Here is a 22,115-nt window from a genome sequence, read left to right on the forward strand (position 1 = left end):
TAAAGACAAGTCATAGGAAATGGAATCTTTTTCGATATCTGAGAGCTGGCTCTGCGGAAGATAACTACACACTGAGGCACTGCCAGGAGGTCTATATATTTGTCCTTGACATCTGTAGGTGCCATTGCCACCGCTGTTGGTGATGATGATAAGTGATGAGAAAATGAACTAGATGGTGATGTATCTTCCTTGACAGATTTAGAGAATTGCCACAGGCAGCCCCGAGGCAAGCACTGCCTGAGGACATTCTGGCGCCTGCGGCAGGTCACTCTGGCACTGTCAGGCAAAGCTGTTAAAAGCAGGAGCAATGCAATAACTCTGTGGTATAAATCTGCATTTAGATCCTTTTTTAAAAAAATTTTTTGAGGGATGAGCTGGAAGTTGTCCTACAAATTCTGACATACCCATTACTGTTGGTTAGCTGGTATCTGTCTTGTGTTCGTTATTACTGTGGAGATTCAGTATTCATTGCTCCGTACACAGCATCCAGGGATATGCCCACATAAACATTCGAATATGGCTTTCCGAAGCTTTCAGGGCTGCTCACCCCCAAAGCCCGACTTTCACCCAAGGTGCGGTGTGTGCTAGATGAGGGCTGGGCCAGTGCTGATATTGATCACAGGGGAAGACTCTGAGCTGAGTTAGTGTTCTAGAAAGACAGACAAGCAGGCACGAGGGAAGTGAAGCAGAGGACCGTGGGTGCTCGCTGGGGAGCAGTGCCGGAGAGCCCGAGGAGCTGTGCTTCACATTTCCCGAAAGCCAGGCTGGGGACAGAGAGGAAATGTCAAAGGCAGCACTAGCACCCACTTACCTTTCTCATTTTGTTTGTTTAAATGTAGATACGGTTTTTGTTTATAAAACAGCTAATCTCTTTGCCTTTCTTTTCTGCTACTGTCCTGTTCAGGAAGTTATAAATATTTGACTTCACTCAAGATGTGCAAAGAAGAATAATGGAAGCCCCTGAATACCTTGATTTGGATGAAATTGACTTCAGTGATGACATATCTGTAAGTGTTACTACATACAAGGAATACATTCGGGAGATTCTCCCTTCACCTACACAGGCTGCTTTTTCTATTAGTCTGAATATCCTAAACTCTTTCAACCTCATTTAGAACTTGACAGCAGGTGTCCCGTGTGGCGGGCAAAGTGTGGTTATGGGATCTCCTGGACCAAGAAGTGTATCCTGCCCACTTAATTGTGTATGAGCTTGGATGGGAAAGGCATTTAACTTCAAGGAGCCTCCCATCCCTAATCTCTTTTATTGTTGCCTGAGTAAATTATTTACTGAGTAAATGTATAAAGTGCCTGCCTATAGTAGGTGCTTTCATATAGTTACTTATGTACATAATTAACTATATCAGTGTCAATTCCCTTTATGTGATGGCCATGGCACAGCCAACATTCTCTAGTGATCGCAAGCATATGGACTGAAGGATGGCCACATTATTAACTGATGAATAATAAGACGAATCCATCTAATCACTGTAGGTTTCAAAGCATAGGTTGGATGCATGTTGGAGATATTGAGGAAGACTTATGCGTATTAGGAGGGGACTAGCTGAATTCTGAGACTCTGCTTAATCCTGTAATGTTGTGGGCTGTGGAGCTTCTTAGAACTCATAGCTCTTCTGACTGGGTCATCGGCATGCACCCTGCTTAGAGTTGCTTGTGATTTATCCTGGGCCACACAGTCATTCTGCCATAGAGGCCAACCAGTAAACATGTTGGTCTCTCGCACTCTCCCAGCCAAACTGGGTGATGAGAAGATTGCTGTTTTTTAACTAGTCATATGACTTCTCTTCCTAGAACCTCCAAGGTCACAGTTTTTGACCTTACTTTTCAATGCTCTCTCCGGTATGGAGCTTTCTTTGGGTCACCACTAAAAATTGTCTCAAAAAGATAAGCTTACTTTGACATGCCTCTGGCAACAGCGTTATTCCTCTCCTGCACTCCTTAGTTTGAAGTAAAATTTGCATACTGTACATAAAACTTGGATTACTGGGATGAGTTTGATGAGTGATCTAACCTATACAACCTTGGGCGAGTCTTCTTCATACCAGGAAAATGGGATTTCAGCCTTTCCTTAACTCAACTTTTAGATAATTTTATTAATCCTTGTTAAGCCCAATGTGAAGTGAGTTTCTTCCTTTCCCCAATACCTGTCTGTCTCTGCCTCTCTCATTTTAAATTACTAGGCTTGACTTAAAAGTGTTCAGAGCGTAGTTCTTTTATAACTACTCCCCTCGAGGTATTATTAGCTGAATGGGGGAAAGCGAAGAAAGTGAATGAAAGTATGAGAAGGTACGGGTAGGGTGGAAGTGTTTTAGAAAGGGAAGCTTGTGTTATGATTAAGAGTTTTCGGGTAGCTCTCTGAGCTTTGATAGGGAAGTTGCATCTTAAGAGCGTAAGCTTTGAAGGCATCAGTCTAGGTTTTGGACTTGTTCTGACTTTTGCTGGCTGGAGCACATTAGTTTCACCACTCTGAGAAACCTACCTAATTTTTAAGGTTGTATTTTGGGGGATTGAGTGAAATAATAATATATGTGAAGGGCTTAGCTTGGCACACAGTAAGTTGCTCTTAAAAATGGTAGCTTTTGTTATTATTTCAATGAATAATACAATAATATTTATATGACCAATGGTGAGGAAAGAACTCAAGGGAAAAGACCAGGCACCATGTCAAGACTTTAAAAAAAAAAACAAAAAAAACCCCACATGATAATAGAGCAGTTATTTTTTTTACAAAAGAATTTACAGTATTTACAGAAGAATCATCTGGCAGCAGCCCATAATTTTGATGAATTAGGACTCTCGCTTAAAAGATAATAAAATATATTAAGCAATAACTGAAGCTGTTTAGCAAGTTGGGATACAAGATTATGCAATAGTTGAGCCTCTGTAACTCGACCACTGTGAAACATAAAGATATTCATCTGTAATAGTGTAACTGCGCTCAAACCTCCTCCCTCCCCGCTTTAATTACATTTCTGTTGTTTGGATCTTTAACTTATGTCAGAAGGAAAAAAAACCGTGAAACTATGCTAATGGCTAACATTCATTGAACACTTACCGTGAGATAGGCATTATCTTGTTTAATCCTCACAACACCCCTATGAAGAAGGTTCTTATTATTATCATCTTCATTTTACAGATGAGGAAACTGAAGCGTGGAGATGTTACCTAACTTGTTGACAGTCACCCAGCTAATTAGGAGCACTTTGTGTGCAGGATATCCTATTTTAGCCGCAGTATTTTGACTGCCTTTTCAAGATGAGAACAGTCTATCTCAGTGACCCTCTCCAGGGTCCTCACCCTCTGGGGGAATATTTGGCAATACCTGGAGACATTTTTGATTGTCATAACTGGGGACATGCTAGTGGTATCTAGTGGATAGAGACCAACGATGCTTCTCAACAACCTAAAATGCAGAGGAAAATCCCCTACAACAAAGAATTATCTGGCCTCAAATGTTGAAAGCACTGAAGATGAGCAGTCCTGGCCTATTGTATACTTGCGCGAAATTAAAGAAACTTGACTTTGACTGTCAGCCTCTCTAATGTTGTCAATTATTTCATAATCATTCAACCTCATGCAGGTTTAAAACCTTAAATGTGCCAGATCATATTGTTCTTATATAATGACTTCACAGGGAAAGTAGTAGAGATAACCTCTTAAGTACTGGAACAATTGTTTTCAGCCTATTTAGGTTAACTAGGAGCATTAAATGTTACAGCAGCTCTAGGAACTAAATGGAGACTATTCAGATGCTAACATTGAAATATGAAGATGTGTCCCACTTGCTAATTCACTGGCATAAGAAGAAATGTAGCCTCCCATAAATATGTCTTTATTTTTAGGATTCCGTAAACTTCTGTCTCTGACAGCCCTTAAGCCTCTTTCCTGGCTAAGTGGCAGGAGGGGGGAGGATAATGCACAATACATTTGAAAAAGATGTTTGCTAAGAAGATGCCCAAGTTTAAAACTGTTCTTCTTCCTCTCCAGCCATAGCCCTATTATGTCGTCTAGGCTTTCTGTTTCATGATTTTTCCCTCTGGTCATGAGCTTGGTTCTTGTTTTAATTAAAATACAAGCTGTATATTGGTACAAAAAAACAAAAAACAAAAAAAAAAAAAACCTGGAACTTTTTTTGCCTTTACCTAATGAGACAAAACACAGAAGGCACTCAAATTATTTTGAAGTTTCCCAGACTCTAAAATAATACTCATCCTTTGCAAAATGCAGTTTTTAAACTATACATTCTTGTGACCTTGCCATCTAAAAGAGCAGAACATTGTGTAATAATTGCAGATCTGTGAGGGAGAGATGACGACACACATAAACACAGGTTCAAAGTAGGGCTTTTCTGTCACTGCAAATGGGTTTATAGATTTCTTTCTTTATTCATACAGAAGCCAGATCCCTCCATATTAAAAAAAGAAAAATGCTCTAGAATACTATTTTACCATAGAGTTTTTAGTAGGTATGGTGGTGTATTTATTTTATTAAGAGAGGCCAATTTGCTGTTCTCAAAAATATTATTAACACAAGACCGAATACAGCACAGGCCAAATCGTGGATCCATTGAAGAGCTTCACTCATAGCCATTAAATGTTGACTTTGCCATGCAGTACACTGAACTATTTAAGTCATTATCTTGTTTAAGCCTCGGATCAACTCTGCAAAGCAGGCTGTATTTTAATCCCCTATTTAGTAGATTAAGAAAATAAGACTTAAAGAGCTCATATGACTTTCACGAGGTTTCAGATAGGTAAGTGTGGGGTCAGGATTTAAACACAGAACTCGTCCCCTTCTGAACAACTTGGTTGAGTAGTAGAATCTCTGGACCAGTCATCTCACCCATTACTGTCCCTAGATAGGCACTGAAACAATTGCAAATAGCTTTTTGGAACTAATGGAGTTGGTATATGTTATAAATAAAATAAAATAAGCTAAAGAGAATTTAGACCAATTTCTTAATTTTACTGTAATTTGACTTTACCATCTGTAAAATAATAATCATCTCTACCTATTGCCCTGGATTTTACGGAAAAAAATTTGAAACTTTATATATGTATGTATGTGAACACATACCCACATACTTTTATGCATACACACATGTATACACACTTATTCAAATACCTACATGTAGATGTGTATATATACATGCACATATAAATACGTACACACGTGTGATTATGTGTACACAAACAAATACAAGTAAGGAAAATATTCTATTCCCCTGCACAGGAATTTTTGATGCCTTCTGTATCATTGTGACTGCAACTTTGATGATTGTTGACATTTGTTGGTAATTGCATAAACTATTTTTTTTTGTGTGCAAGTCAAATGAAATCACGATAAATAAATGTCCTTCCACTTTACTATCCCCTCTGACCTAAGACCTTGCAACCTAGAGTAATAGTACAGAAATATGTGGATTCAGATTTCTAAGGTGCTGGAACTGTTATCTGGTAGAAAAATAAATTTTTATGGCAAACAAATCTCACTTGCAATGAGTTTTCATATTTTCTATCCTATAGATCTAAACTACCTACCCACTTCTGTTTTGTGTGTACCACCTTTTATTCAACTCAGTCCATTGATACTTCCCAGATTTCATTACATTTTGACAAAGAGCCATTTCTCAGCAATGGGAGATCTTGAGAAAGGACATGTATTGCTCATCAAGTGGACTCAGGCAAAGAGTTGGGCAGGTAAAGAATACAGCTTTTGCCCTGATTTTAGGTGTGATAAAGAATATAAAGATATTAAAGATACAAAGACTCTGGCTTGCTTGTCCTCTCTATCAAGGAATCTACCTGAGTAAGATCCTATTATACTTTCTACTGTGCTTCCTAAAAGGTTGACCAAGAGTTTGATGTGGTATCTGGCTGCCTCAATCTCTTCTTAAATGTCTCCATCTATTAGCCCTGCCCTTTCTAGCAACCATCTCAGTATGATCTATTTTCATCAACTTTTTGCAATGTCCTGTATTCAAGTCTAAATTACCTCTCATTCTTCCTTTTTGCAGCAGACCATTATCAAAAACCTTGTGCCTTGTTCTAATATTGGATGTCATATGTCTTGTTTTCTTAACTCCTGCCAGGAAAGGAATTAGGAATAATCTAATTCAGAAAAGATGAATTGTAAATTCATGTCCCATAGCTAGTGTTACAGCCCAGGTCTGGAACCCAGGTTCCTGACTCCAAATCTTGGACTAGACATCCGTTCCTGAGAAGGTAGAAAGCAACCTTATAAATAGAATGATTTCCAAGAAGAATGAGCAAAGCTAGATTTTTTTGTTTGCTCTTTTACTCTGCCGATAGCCCTAAAAGTTTTTATCTTGCTTGATAGTCATATCACTTATTAGATTGACTATGCAGGTCATTTATACAAACTATTTACCTTCTATGCATAATTAAATTGTATGCCAATCTGTTCAACAAGTGTTCATTAAACATTTACAATATACTAAGCATGGTTCTAGGCTTGGGGTGAATGACACAGACTTGGTCTGTGTTCTCACAGAGTTTACAGTATCCTATAGTAACAGTTGAGCAGATTATTAAATGTTAGGTTAACTTCATGGTAGGTCACATTTAATTTCAATATTGAATCCCATCCTTGACAGGCAGTCATTATATTTGGTGGTGATTGATTGTTGGTTCACAGTTAAAACTAGACCATCGTTGAAGTTGAGCAGGGATTATGTCCAGCATCTGCCCTACTGCAAGATAAATATCTTTTGTAATTCTTTTGTAATTTTTCCTTTAACAGTTACTATTACTTCGGCTTTACTTTAAAAGCTCTTTTTTGATACTTTATAATGTAAATAATAATAATAGCTAACATTCACTGAACATTTACTATGTATCAGATACTTATTCCCATGTTTTACATTTTTAGGTCATAATCTCCACAGCCACGTTCTAGTGAACAGTATCTGTTTTACAGATGAAGAAACTGACATACAGAGGTTAAATAACTGAGATTAATTAGCTACAAAATGGTGAAGCCAGGATGTAGTATGTGCAGTCTAGTTCTAGAATCCACGTGTATAACCACTGCATTAAAAATGACTTCTTCTGGGCCTTTTGGTCACCTCTGGCCATCCCTGTTCTCCCAGGTCACTTCTCACGGTAGGAAGGGGTCAATCAATACTGTGATCTCACCACCTTTACCAATGTGGACTTTCATCTTTTGCCTGACTACATATTAACATTACAATAGAGTAATTCCTAGTGTACTCTAAATATGGTCAAAAAGTTTCTGAGTTTTCCCAAATACAACCACAAGCAGTATCTTAGCATGAAAGAATTTATTATCAAATATTTAAAACTTTGGAAGATAGAATAAAAACAAGGAACAATAGCAAAAATCAAATTCATTTGAAAATAGGATTATTTATAGTACTATTCTTTAATGGAGCCTAAATGGTAGAAAGAAATGTATTTAAGGCAGACTGGGATGGACATGTGAAAATGTAGATTACTGGTGTCTTTACATAGAGGTGGTAGTTGAAACTGTGGGAGTCAGTATGTTCACCTACAAAACAATGAATGTGGAAAGAGAAGAATGTTCCAGGAAAAACTATGCAGAAGTATGTCCTGCAAAGAAAAAGAGTCTTCTATAAAAGAAACTAGAAAGAAGTTTTCATAGATACAGGAGGCAAACGGAGTAGGGCGGAGGGGATGATTTACAGAGCTTACAAGAGGAAGTGGTCAATGGTGGGAAACAGGTCATTATAAAGAGATAGGTTGAAAAGTGCCCACTGGGTTTTCCAGTTAAGACTCATTGGTGGCCATAATAAGAGCAGTGCCTATAAGGTGATGGGACAGAGGTCATATGGTGGTGGTGTAAATGCAGAGGTAAAGAAGTAGAGACAAGAACCCAGGCAATTCTTTAAAAATGATGGCTGTGAACACAAATGAGCAGGCAAGTCCACGGTCAGCTGGAGAGGCAATATGTATTGAGGTGGTGGGGTACTTGTTTATTTTTATAGGACCAGAGGAGAAAGTCGATGTTGAGAGAGAGGCTGAAGGAAAGGTCAGAAGAGGGCATGATGGCAGAGCCAGAGTCCGGAGGAGATAGGAGAGAAGACCTGAAGACTAGCAGAGGGCTCTTAGTAGCACATCCTCAGAGAAGGGACAGTGGCGCATAATCAGTTATGGAGAGTATACAGTTGGCATGCCCCTTCCTGAATTGGAAGGGCAGGCCTTTGGAGAGGTTGCCAGATTTTTAGAAAAATATGTTTCTGAAAATCTCATTTTAGCTGTGTGCCTTTGCTTTCACTACCAGCTTTGCTTGTACACATTGTTGTCGTTTCATTGTGTGCCTGTCGAGATGCCTGCTTGAGTTTTGGAAAGCTATGTGAGAAATCATGAATTTCAGGATAGTTGTTTGGATGACTGGCTTAATTGTTTCTTTTGGAAACTTAATGAGACCTTAGTTGTTTAAAAGTCTCTAGCTTGAAAAGGTGCTTGGGATTTTAGCTCTTTAATTTTCTGTGGCTTATTACCATTTGAGTAATGTCTGCTTGTTCACCCAACTGGCTCCAGCTGTCAGGAGTAAGGGCCAAGGCATTTCAGGCCTTAACAATATCTAGGGTGGTCAGAGGTCCCCACAGGCCAGTGTAGAAATCACACACTGTTATTATGAATCTCATGTTTGTTCAAACTATTTTGTATGGCAGAGTGACAAAATTGACTGGTGTAGGCTGGGTTGTGTAGGATTGTCTTGCGTCATATCAACTCTATAGTTTGTGAAGCTAGGTTTCAGTGTCAACCCTTGGCTAAGTACTCTCTTGGATGTGGAAAGACCAAAGAGAAGCCAAATCATGTGCTGGGACAGGCTGAGCTCACCTGTCTTTCCTTCCAATCCCAGCTCGGTCTCCCTGTTCCTGCCTCATTTAATTCTCACATCTTGATTTAAAAGTCATGAGTAGATTAAAGGTGAGAGGTAAGGGCTGTGCTACACACGTGGAAAGCAAGTTAAAGAAAAGAGACAAAAACATTTAACATCATTTGACAGTTTGCAAATTGACTTCACTTACATTATCCTATATGGTTATCTCTGTTCTATAGATAAGGAAACTGAGCTTCAGAGATATGAAATTATTTGTCCAGAACCAAAGAGTTAATAAATGTCAGAACTGGGACTTGAATCCAGATCTTCTGGCTCTAAGTCCATTGTTCTTTATACAAAAGGCTAAGGCATCAGCCAGCAGTCATATTGTTAATAAGTCGAAAGTGGTTTTTTTTCTTTACATTTACCGTGATTACAATGCTAGACTTGTAGTTATGGGTTTTTCTAAGATTAGTGCTATATAAATATTAACTACTGTAATTATTACTATTATTATCATCACTAAAATCATGGGCTACATAGGGGAGTTCATTTTATTCAGTCCAGTAAGTACCCAGTATTTTTGGTAAATAAAACATGTCTACACTCTCAGGAAGTAGAGAAAGCAAATTATAAACATAGATGAAATGTGATGTGATGGATTCTGTAATGGATATACGACTAAGACAAGGAAATAATACAGGACGAGGTTCCATAGTGTAGCAGTTAGCACATCTGCTTTACACGCAGAAGGTCCTGGGTTCGTGCCCCAGTGGGGCCACAGTCCATGGTCTACAGCCATGCTACTCTCAACAAGCACGATGTCTGATCTCGGAAGCTAAGCAGGGTTGGGCCTGGTTAGTACTTGGATGAGAGACCACCTAGGAAGACCAGGTGCTGAAGGCATAAATAATAATGATAAGTACTAAAATAAATAAATAAATAATTTTAAAAAAAGAAGTAATACAGAGCAGTGGTTCTTGAACTTCAGCATACATCAACATCACCTAGATAGCTTGTAAAACACAGATTGCTAGGCCCTGCCCTCAGAGATTCTGGGGTGAGGCCCAAGAATGTGAATTCCTTACAAGTTCCTGGATGGTGTCGATGCCCTGGTCAGGAGACCACAGTTTGAAAGCTGGCCAGGTTGGGCCAGAGAAGATATTTTAGAAGTGATAACCAGGCAAAGCGTGAAGAAGTAAAAGGAGTTTGCCTGATGAAATGGATGGAATGGCATTCCAGGTAGATGGAATAGCATGCATACATGTATAGGCAGATAAAACAGTAGATAGGCGATCTGCAAGAAATTTGATAGTATCACAATCAAAAGGGAAGTGGACAGTGGTAAAAGATGAGTCTGAACTCATGATGGGTTTCATGTACCATACAAGGCATGCAGTCTTGCCCTGTAGGCAGAGCAGAGCCAGTGGAGGATTCGAAACAGAAAAGCACCTTAGTCAAATTTGCATAATAGAAAACTATTTAATTCTACTGCATATTGAAGAATGGAGGAAATTCACACTTTCTACCTAAATATGAAAGAACTCTATTGAACACCTATTATATTATGCCCAGAGATTAATCAAATGTGTATACATCTTGTTATTTTGGTCAAACAGCTAATAAGTCACTGCGTAGCATCCATATATATAAGCCAAAGATACTATCCTTGCCCCTAGGCACTTGTAGGAGCCAACACTAACACATAGGAAACAACAGAGCACAAGGCAAGGCAATATTTTACCAAGGACAGAACGGAGTAAGATCTGAAAGACTGAAGCAGTCATCCAGGGTTTCATGGAGAAGGCAGAACACAGGCTAGCCTTGCAGAACAGCTCCATTTGGCCAGAGGAAGGCATGGCAGGCGAGGAGGACCCAGGAGCAAAGGAGCAGAAGGAAACTAAACTTTGAATGCACAGAGACATTATTGAAGCGGAGGCAGCTGGTCAACCTTTGACAGCGGCTTTTCTTGAGACATGATGGGGGAGTGGAAAAAAGTTTGGATCAAAAAGGCTCTTTCTAGAGGGGATAACCTCTGGAAAATATTTAGAACAGAATTAATTAGGGCAATCTAAAGATAAGAAATGTGTCTCAACCATCTGCAAACCTCCTCTCCTCTCATATCACCCAAGGATAATAGGAATCAAGGGAACAGAATATTTCAAAGCTTGGATTGGGGGCAAGAGACAGGGAAGATACATTGGGCTTCGGTTCTGATAGGACCAAAATGACAGTAGTTGATTTCTTAAGAGCCATTGTCTTGAGAATGAGATGAGTTGGTGATCTGACAGCTTCATATAAAAGGCCATCTGTCCTGTGCACTGGGATGCCTAGGACACCCTCCCTTTCAGCTCCCAGATGGTAGCACAATGCATTTGTGCAAGGGCAACTTCCTGGATCATTTGCTTATTCCCAAATTTGCAAATAGGAAAATGTTTCTGCGTGTTGGTTTTGTGAATTGTGTTTTCTCTTCATCTTTTCATAGCACAACTTAACCATCTTTGCAACATTCTCTTTAGCTTTATCTTTTATCCAAAGAATAGTGTTTGCACTTAACTGAAACAAAACTACAAATTGGTTTTTTCTTGTGTCTTTATAAAGAATGGTGTATTTGTTCACAGTATAAATTGGAGTCATTGCTGAATTTGACATTTCATATCCCCTTACAATTATCCCAAACTTTGTTCTGGCCAACATATCATCCTTTCCCTGGACTGCTGTACTTTTTATTTCCATTACCAGAGCAGCACATGGCTTTTTATTCAAGGTCATTATTCCCAAAGAATTAAGATGTATGCCATCACAAAAGTGACATCCTATATAACCAAGAGTGTGGAGAGGCAAAGCTGCCATGTGTGTTGTAGGTTGAAGCAGTGGATGGGATCAGCTAAGCTAGTCTCTGCCTGTGGCTCAGTTCTCACACCAACCAGGTGGCCATGCTGTTCTCATTTAAACCTCATCAAATTAAAAGTTACTACAGACACTATGGACCTTCAAGGTCACATAGGAAGAGTTAGATGTATAGCTAATAAATCAGACATTCTGACATACTTTACTTTGGGGTGAGAGGTAATGATTAGGATGCATGTGGCTGGAAATACAGATAGCAGCATGCCCAGTTTAATCAAATATACCTCATTAAGCCCAGTGAACAACCTTATTGAATTTATCATTAACTATATTTAAACATAATCAATCTTAAATTTCCTCTTTCTAAAATTATGTCTTAGACGAAAATTAAAAAAAAAGAGAGAGCGAGATAGTGGGTAAGACTTTGCCAAAGGGTGCTTTCATGGGGCACATGGCAGCCAAAACAAAAAGCCCAGTTTTAATTGAATTATAGACTGTGTAATTATTTAACCTGTACCAGCTGGTCTCAAGAAGCTACCAGATTCCTTAGAGAGCTTGTACTTGGCTGGAAAAATAAGGTACCTTATTAGTAACAACAACAACAACAACAAAAAGCCTTCTGTACATGTGTTACCCCCGACCCCCAAAGAACATATTGTAAAAGGGAAAAAGAATTTTGAAGTTCATTTTTGATTTAAGAGACAGTCATCCCTCCCTCTGAGTGGATTTACTATAACACCTATAGTCTCTAAGGAATGGCCAGCACAAACAGGATGTTATTGCATCAGACAGGTAAGAGTAATTTCTCTAATTAGTCATTTGAGATTTTATTTTTTACTTGGATGCACCGGATATTTAATTTGTGACATGCAGTTGGCAAACTGACAGTAGCTACAACTGCTCCTCCCTCTGTCTTGCTGTCCTGATGCCCTGTGGGAAGCAGTGGGGCGTCTTCATGTAGACACTGCTTCATCTATCAACATCAAGCTAACTAAAGTACCTTCTTATTGACAAATGTGTCCTAATTACACCTTCTTCACTGGTAATGCTAGAATAATCCTAATGAGTTTCCCATGATCGTTTTTCTTTTAGATTAAATGTTTTCTCTCAATCCCCCAAATTTTGCAACAGTGAAGTAATTTATAATACATTCTCATCTCATAAGAACGTGTTTCCTAAAGGTACCAAGCAAAATATTTTTAGGAAGCTGTACTTCATGAATTAAAGTATGATTGAAGACAGCCCTTTGATTAAAGAAAGAGTTCATTCTTTTATTTTAAGACACCCTTCTCTCAAGAAAGATTGATTGGCACCAAACGTGGTTCCCATAAATCATAGCTATTGATTTTACATTTGTTTTAGCTCTTCTGATTTTTATGTACTCTGCCCCCGCTTATGTCATAATATGTTACCCTGGTAGCTGACCCCTGAGTTGGTGCTGGGACTGAACCTACAAGATGGTTTCTTTCAGTTCATTCTAATCTACGTGTGAAACAAATGAGCTTTCAAACACAAAACCATGCTCCCTTCGCTTGTTATAACATTATCCTGGTATTTCCCATGGAGATTACAGATGCCACACAGTAAAAGCTGTGGCAAGTGGCAACATTAGGAATGTTTGCATATTCCTATCAGCATCAGTGCAGACATGGCTCCTGGCTGCCCAGAATGCTACAGGAAACTGGGTGCTCTTCCCTCTGGCTTTTCACACATAGATTTGCTCTTAGAATTCAGAATGCAAATATTATGGCCATCTTCTAGAAATTCTCAAGGTCAGAACATCCTTCCACCTTCCACAAGTAGCAGAAGTGATGGGAGATAGAATGTCTGCTGGCTGTACTTCACCTTGTTTGCTAAAAAGGGGTTCTCCAGGCATCTTTAATCTGTATCGGCTTAGATGCTTATAGGTAGAGCTTGGGATGCTGCCAGATCACTAAGTGGTCTATTTAGGGTAAAAGTCACTAGAATTTTAGATATATATGTACTCAAGTATAACTTCTTGTGTTTTGATTTTTCTGAGCAATTTGAGTGAATGGCATGCTCTCATTTTAAGTTGTTATTTTACACTGTTTTCTCCTCTGGTTTCCCATTCAGTATTCAGTTACATCACTCAAGACCATCCCAGAACTGTGCCGAAGATGTGATTCACAAAATGAAGACAGATCAGGTAGGTTTTCCTTCTCAGCTCTCCTCTCATCCTGACTTTGAGAGTGTGGAAGCTCTTTCTACTTACATTGTTTGCTCCTGCTTTCTGTTTTTTGTTTGTTCGTTTGTTTTGTTTTGTTTTATTTTGTTTTTATGGCTTCTCCACACACCCCTACTCTCAGCAAACAGACGTTAGGTCATCCTCCAAAGGCTAACAGGACAGGGAGGCCCTAATGAAGACGTGGCTGTATACAAATAAATGTAGGCGATCATCTCGACAGCCCAAACCACAGTATATGCAGCAATTTATTGAAAACCCGAGAAACCATTGGTGACAAAACATAATGATGCAGGCGCCAATGAAAAAATGTTGGATGCATTTGCTACCCATGTGGCAAGGCCAGCTTGGGGGATGGTGCTTGTCCAAAGTCTGAAACCCTATCAGGGATGCGACATGATAGAATCTGCAATAAGGCATACTGTAATAGTTAAGATTAAAGCAAAACTTTGGAGTTTAATAGTGTAAACTAAACAGAATTATGGCATATAGATGAAAACCAGCTGGTTGACCTTTTCTCCTTGCATACCCCACCACCCCCGACAAAAAAACTACATTCAGGGTTGTTTTTCCCTCTGTAAATCAAATTAAGCCTCTCTCCTCTTCTCTCTCTGATGGGCAAAAATGAAAATAAAAAAGAATATTGATGGGAACGATACCATGGCATTAACTATGAAATGATGTTTATTATTTTTCCAAGTAATTCCTCTAAGGCATCACCGTTAACCTTGCCAAAGCCGGACCTCCTCTGATAGTAACTAGAATCCTGAGAACCATGGGTGATAGAACGCTTAAGATAATCCTCAAATTATGTGTATCATGTTTAAATATAAATAGATGGTTTGTTCCTGCACAGCTACTAGAATTGTAGGCCTAACTGAAAGGACTTGTACAAAACAAATTTACTTTTTTCCTAGACTGTTTATTTTCTTTTGACATTTTGCTTAGATGAGACGTGGAAAATAATTAGTCTTCCTAGGGGTGTGTGTGTGTGTGTAAGTAACGCTTCAATGTTTGGGTCAGAAACATCATACAAGATGGTTTTAATTTGAAATAAAATTTTCCATTTACCTTCAGGTTTTAAAAAATATTTTTTATTTGAAATACACTCAAGTCTCTATTGGGTGTAACAGAGGCTTTGGCCATAAGGCTTATAGGATGTGTCTTCTTAGAAGGAATCACTAGGTTCAAAGCTGAACCTCTGACTGTGGTCAGTGACACAACAATCATATTGCAGTGGACGGACCAGAGCCTCAGAGGAAAAATAACTTGGGTTCAAGTTAACATTCAACCATTTATCAGCTCTATGACTCTGGGCCAATGAGTAATTATCTATAAAGTAAAAAAGAAATTTGGTCTGCCAATGCTACCAGACTATTATTAGGATCAAAATTAAGTGATATATCCAAAGGTACTTTGTAGATACAACATTTTCTTTTTTTATTAATTGGAGTTGGGGAGTAGGGAGAAGAAATAATAACGAACACTTCAGTAGTACTTAATGTGTGTGCTAGGTATGATTGTAAGCACTTTACTTACAGTAGCTCAATTAATTCTAAAGTCCCTGTGAGCTGAGCACTATTAGGATGTTTGTATTGTAGATGAGCAAACTGAGACACAGAACAGAGAAGTTAAATATTTTGCCCAGAGTCACACAGCAATTAAGTTACAGAGCTGGAATTCAAACCTCAGGAAGTCTGCCTCTACCCTCTGTTCTCTTATGCATTATATATACTACCTCTCACATAGGTGAACTCGGTGTCACTAGTTTAATTTCAGGATAGTCTTTTAAAACTATGAAAATCAGCATTTTTCCTCATTAAGTGGTGAATTTCTTTTCTCTGTTAAATAGCTATTCTTGCTTACTAAGTGAATTAACTGAAGATTTTTAAAGTAATTTTTCCTGGGGCTTGTTCATTCCATTTTCTTTGGGTTGTGTGACTTCTAGCCACTTCCACAGCGGTAATGTTAGACAGTTTTTTCAGTTGAGAAGCAAGATCAGTTTCAAGTTTAGAAGCTTTAAAACTTCACCCAGAGCAAAGACCCAGTAGGGCTCAAGGTAATTAGCAATAATTAGACATGATAGGAAATGGATGTGTGAGGTTAAAACTCAAGGTAGTCACATGTGCACCCCCACTTCTGTGGACCTGGAGGCTGGTAAACCACTTTCTAAGAGAGTAAGAATGATCCTAGAAAAAGAAATACATGGAAAGATCCATCTCTCTGTAACACTATGTAGAATTATCTGTGGACTCCTTTGAAAGAAATCTCAGCACAGTAAAGTGTGTCACAGCCAGTTTCAGAAAGAATCAAGGCATTCTCAGTAGTTCCATGGGCATCCAAATGTAGGAATACCAACTCCCGCATCCCTCCGTACTTTCTTGTATCAAAGACCCAGGAGGAGTCTGCTCCAGCCGTGCTTACAGATTTCCATCTTTATGGTCATTTTTTTCAAACACATGGCAGCAGAAGGAAGATTGGCTTCTGAGAAGAGTCCACATCTTTCTTTTGGATAAGGCACCCTCTGGGAAAATTTTTCCCCAACCTCTTGTCACTTAGAATATACACCACCAGAGGAAGACGCTTCTCTTTTCCTTTCTAAAGTTTGTTAAGCACTTTCTACTTTGTATAGGTCGTCAAATGTTAAAGTCCATCCTTGTATTAACAATTCTTAGATCAGATGTTCTTGGATCCATTTGTTCTTTTATTTCTTCATTCATCAGATAATTATAGATTGTTCTCTGTGCTAGGCACTGAGGACACAGTAACAAGACATAGCCACGTCCCCTGTTCTTAAGGCACTTACATTGTAGAGGATGACAGACAATAGGCAAGCAAATGAACAACTAAAACAACATTTCAGGGAATGGGAAGAAGAGACTAAGGTAATGTGATAGAGCAACTTGTATGTGTTGTGGGGGAGAAGGAGGGTTGGGGGTCAGGCAGTGTTAGAAGGACCCAGCCACATGAAAAATCAGTGAAGAGTGCTGAAGGCAGAGGAACTAGCAAGTGCAAAGTCTCTGAACCAGAAAGGAGCTTAGCATGTATGAGGAAGGAAAAGAAAATCAATGTAGCTACAGTGTGATGATCAAAGTAAGGATGATGTCAGGGTCACATTGTATAGGGCGCCATCCATCATGTATGCGGAGGTCAGATTTATGCCAGGTGCCATGAACGGCACCACCAGCAGGAGTGCAATTTTTCTAAAATCCGATTACCTAGAAAGAAGCCTCGGCATATAGAATCATAACTCTCATTGGAAGTGACCCTAAAGGTCATCTAGTCTGAGAGAGAGAGCAAACGAGCGTGCAAATAATAAAGCAAATGGGTAAAATGTTGACAACTGATAAATGTAGATAAAAGGTATACAGGTGTTCTTTGTACTATTTTTATTTTTTCGACTTCTCTAAGTTTATCTACAAATGAAAAAAAAGTCTAATTATTTACAAATAAAATTTTTCTAAAAGTAAAAAAAAAAAATTCCCATAGTCCAAAGTCCATCAGCTCTTTGAAGGCAGTTCTTATTGTCCTACTCATGGGGTCATCCGCCTGTACTTCATCCTTTCATTGATGGAGTACACAGTCTCATGAGGCCGCCTATCTATAAAGGTTAATTTTTTTCTTTAGCTAAAATCAGTGTCTCTTGAATTTCTATCTTTTGATCCAGGTTCTTCCTTTAGAACCATAAATAAGAATAATCCCTTCAAGGCAAGCAAGGGTGCCACTAAGTGTAGAGATAGCAATCATCCTCAATCTTGTCTTCCCTTGGTTAAAATTTTCCTCTACAGTTCTAAGTGTTAATTCTTCTTGCTCTCTCCGGATGATTGCATACAAATGGCTACATGTATGCTCTGATCAGAATGTGTCAGTCCCGCAGATCGGCCCCCAGGACCTACCACATATCTTTCCTGCCTTTCCAAGTGGGCTTCAAAGACAAGACTCATGCCCACCCTTTCTGTCTGTTTTTCAAGTGTTCCAGGGGGAGCAGGATTATCAACTGGGCCCTACTGGTGGCCCTTGGAAGCCCCTCTGTGAACCCCAGGGCTCACTCCATCTCATCCTTGGACATTGGGCCAAATCCACGATGGGGTCTGAGAAAGGCAGATGGCTGAGTATCGCCAGAGGCCCAGGCAGTGTCTCCATACCTTCTGCTAGCTCTCCAATGTCATCTTCCCTGGAAGTGCCCTTCCTTTAGCCAAGGCTTTGATTCCTGTAGAAATCTAGTTTTTCCCTGATAGTAATATTATACATTGTTCTCCATCAATTACACTACACTATGACTGGGTTTCAGTTTTTTTGTGATAAAAGACATTTCGCGAAGGAATGTAAAGATGTTGGCTATACCATGGGAAGGTGAGAGAGAGATGGAGAACTAGGAGTTGGGATCCTGAGAACAAATTTTGCCTGTCTGCTCTTGAGTGCTCCCAGTAATTTCTTAGGTGCTTAGACCTGGCGTTATGCCAGGTCCACTGTAAATAGCTTATTTGTCCTTAAAATAATTCTCCGAGGGAGGACTGTTATTATGCCCATCTTATTGATGTGGAAACTGAGGCTCGCAAAGGGTAACTAATTTGACCATAGTTTTAGAACTAGCAAGCACGTTTGAAATCAGGTCTGCTGACTCCAGAGCCACTATGAACTCGAGCCAACTAAAGAGTGATTTTTATCCAAGGAGCCATGTCTGGCTGGTGGGGGTCAAGGATTAGCAATATGGAAGTTATGCATGAAAATGTTTACACCTCTAAGAGGAAGTTATTTGTGAAATGTTTGTACGTATTCTCTGCTTAATCTCTGCTGCTCATGTAGGAAGAGAGGACAACACAGGCAGTGAATATGAACTCTGTTGTATGGTTTTCTCCAAATGAGAACTAAAATACGTTGTGTCGACATATGGTATTCGAATCAAACATATTCGATTTCATTGACTTTGAGTTTTTTTTAAATTAATTGGAAATTTAAATACACATTTGTTTCAACTTATGGTGCTTTAAATGTCTCGTGATTCTTTCAAAATATGTATCTGCTGAGCTCGTATCATTTTTTATAAAAGGCAGATAAATATTAATGCAGTTTTGCATCTGAAAGCTTAGATACACCGAGGTTAGAAAATTCAGTTACAAAACAGTAATAAATAGCCCTGCAATGTGTTTGAGAAAAGACTCTGAAAGGATAGACCTAAATAATATATCACTTGGATGACAATGAGTAAAGGAACACCATACTTTTAAACTTGGTATCTACTAAAAATCATTTGGGATGTATATTTAAAAGCATTGCAAATTTGCTATATTTTTAGTCCTTGTGCATGTAAATTTTGTGACAATCTTTTGAAAATATATGATTTTGTAAGACTTTCAAGGATTTCAGCTAGCACCAAAAATAGTAAGTTGACATGAAATTTGTTCTTTCAGCGCTGCTTTTACATAGTTGATGATACTAAGTATATAAACCTCCTGTTTTCGATTTTATTAAAGTTTAATACTAAAAGCATGAAAGGGAAGGTTGATGTGGCAGTTTAGACTGAAAACCCTGCTGATTAATTCATTTCCCTTGATGTGATATAAAATGGACTCTAAAGAATAAAGATGCACATTTTCTAAGATCTCAATCAAGAAAATGAACACTTCAACCTGATACAGTAAAGAATCTAACATTTTGACAAAAATTTCAGTTTATTTAACTATAGTAAGAATTCGCATAGAATAAAACAACTAGATGAGAATGTTAGTCCAGTAAAACATTTATTTTTCTTTTTCTTTTTCTTTAACAATTATATAGGTGATATAATCCATTATTAAAAATGGAAAGTATAATTAACCCTGCCACTAATACAAAATTACTATATTTCTTTATAGTATTTTTACCCTGAGGTATATTTGGTTGTGTGGTTGTAATCATAATGTAAGAACAATTTTATCTGCTGCTTTTTTCTGTTGTTACAGAATGTGTATGGCCATCATTTTTAATAAACCACAGAACTTGCTCCTGAATGTAGAGCTGCCCGTTTTCTGGCCAAAGGGAGAGACAGACCATCTCTGCCTTTAAATCATTATCACTTTGTTTATGTTTCTGCGAGAAAGAGTAGAAGTCATGGTGGGGAAAGATGGGAGCAGAGGGTGACAGAAAAGTTCAGAGTAAACTCAGGTAGTGTCGAAGTAATGAAAGAGGCTGGAGATAGTGGAGCTTAACTACAGTGCATATTCTCCCCTTTTTCTCTTCAGTCGACCATAGCTATAAGCACCACAACTCCCCGATTTTCTAAAAGCTTAATAGCATTGTGGAATTAAGAAATCAAGAATGAGAAAGTATTAGAGGGAGAGAAAATTTAGGGTAAGGGACTCACAGTCTCCTCTCCCATGTTTCAGTTTATTTTTATTGGACTCTAAGAAATGTATCTCCCGCCCTTAAAACTGATAAAGAAATCTCCTCTTGGTAGAAACAGTTAAGGAAATCTACAGTAAGGAAAAATGAGAACCTGGAAGTAAAGAGAGAAGCATTTAGGCAGCGAGGGAAAGAACTGAAGCACAGGGACAAAGAAAAAGTATCTTTTACCTTGTCGAGGCCTCACGGGGACTTCCTTCCCGGAAGTCTCAATCCTGTCCTAAGGAATAAGTGGTCTCTCCTGTCCCATCTTCCCAATCCAAGGCTAAAGTGTGACTGCACGTTGGCAGGGGTTGGGGGACGGGGAGGTTGTTACTAGTTTTGAAGCTTTATTACATCTCTGACAGAACCCCACTTGTTGCTGAAAGTATGTCTTTTTTCTTTCGTGTTTCAGTATTTTTTTCTTTTTTTTATTATGGTGATAGTGGTTAACGAAATCCAGTAAGTTTCAGGCATACAATTCAACAGTATGGCATATATATACATTGCACTGCGTGTTTGCCTCCCATAGTTAAATTTCTTTCTGTCACCACATAGTATTTCATGGGCTCTGCCTTCCCGTTTTAAATGACCTGTCTTTGTCCACATATCTCCATTTCACAGACTCTTCCCTTTAAAAGTGATAAAAGAAAGTGGAGTAATAGAAACAGAATCCTAGAATCTCATAGTCAAAGAGCCCTTGAAGAGAGTCAGTAGTCACCCACAAAAGCCCAGACCCTCCTACGGCAGTTGATCACTCAGGCCCTGGCATCTCACGGTGTGCTCCAGGACCAGCGCCATGCCCATCGGCATCACCTGGGAACTTGGTAGAAATGCAGACTCTCAGGCCTTTTCTAAAATACAGATCTGATCAATGCTCAAAACAAGGCAACGGTTTCCCCAGATAGTTCTCAAGATATACAATAGGAAACTCTTATGTGGCCTTCAAGGCCCCGGCCCTCAAGGCCCCGGATGGTCTTCTCCTGGATCAGCACCCTTTCTCACATGTCACCCTCCCCATGCTTTCTTCCTGCCAGTCACATCAAGGAGTCTCCTTCAGTTCTCCAAATGTGCTGTGTTCTTTGATATGGGGATGCCCTTCCTTTTTTCCTTTCATCTCCAAGTTCACTTCCTCAGAGCCCCTTTACCTGATTCCCTAAACCACCACGGTCCAATAGACATGTAATGCAGATCATTGACATAATTTAAGATTTTTCTATTAGCCACGTTAAAAAATGTAAACATATGAGATTAATTTATTATCTTTTATTTAACCCAATAAATCAAAACTGTTATCATTTCAGCATGTACTACAAACCGCATTTTAATTGCTTAATAGCCACAGGTGGCTAATGGCTTCTATTTTGGACAATGCAAGCCTTGATTATATCAACTGCCCAATTATATTATTTCTTAGCTCCCTATACTTTTTTTTTCCTATTTAAATATCTATATTTTTAAATTTTTTAATAATGTGATGTTGGTTTGATTTCTGTTTTCTCCAGTAGACTAAATAAAATCTCTTTGGGGCAGTTTTGTTCATTATAGTATCTCCAGTGCCTGGCACTGGTGCTAAATATATATCTGAGTTATAGATGGACAAATGAATTTGTGAAAAGGTGAAAGGAAGCTTTACTTCTTTGGGTTTTGTGTTATAATCGAGATATGAGGCATACGTTTTCCTCCTTTGGTTTGACACCTTGATCCTTCAGTTATCTCCTCTTTTAGCTGCACCATCAATGTCTTTTTCTCTATGGAGTCACTACCCTCATCGTATAAATACTCTCTAATTATCTCCTATCTTAAAAAAAAAAAAAAAAAAAACAAGCAAATGGTACCCATTCCAGTGGATTCC

General features: G+C 38.7%; 1 protein-coding gene across 7 annotated transcripts in view; it reads left to right on the forward strand.

Moving 5' to 3' along the window:
• The first annotated feature begins 901 nt into the window (after window positions 1-901).
• The window catches only part of SNCAIP (synuclein alpha interacting protein), a 63,736-nt gene continuing 42,522 nt past the window's right edge, over window positions 902-22,115 (forward strand). For 4 of the 7 annotated variants that reach the window (XM_015590361.1, XM_006913314.1, XM_006913315.1 and 1 more), the window contains exons 1-2: window positions 902-1,007; window positions 13,792-13,864. In XM_015590361.1, coding sequence (XP_015445847.1) covers window positions 979-1,007; window positions 13,792-13,864 — 102 coding nt within the window. In that variant the 5' untranslated portion in view covers window positions 902-978. The remainder of the gene's footprint in view (window positions 1,008-13,791; window positions 13,865-22,115) is intronic. The other 3 variants (XM_015590358.1, XM_015590359.1, XM_006913313.1) reach the window with 2 other exon arrangements.

The sequence above is a fragment of the Pteropus alecto genome, unplaced genomic scaffold (assembly GCF_000325575.1).
Source record: "Pteropus alecto unplaced genomic scaffold, ASM32557v1 scaffold20, whole genome shotgun sequence".
NCBI classification, from domain to species: domain Eukaryota; kingdom Metazoa; phylum Chordata; class Mammalia; order Chiroptera; family Pteropodidae; genus Pteropus; species Pteropus alecto.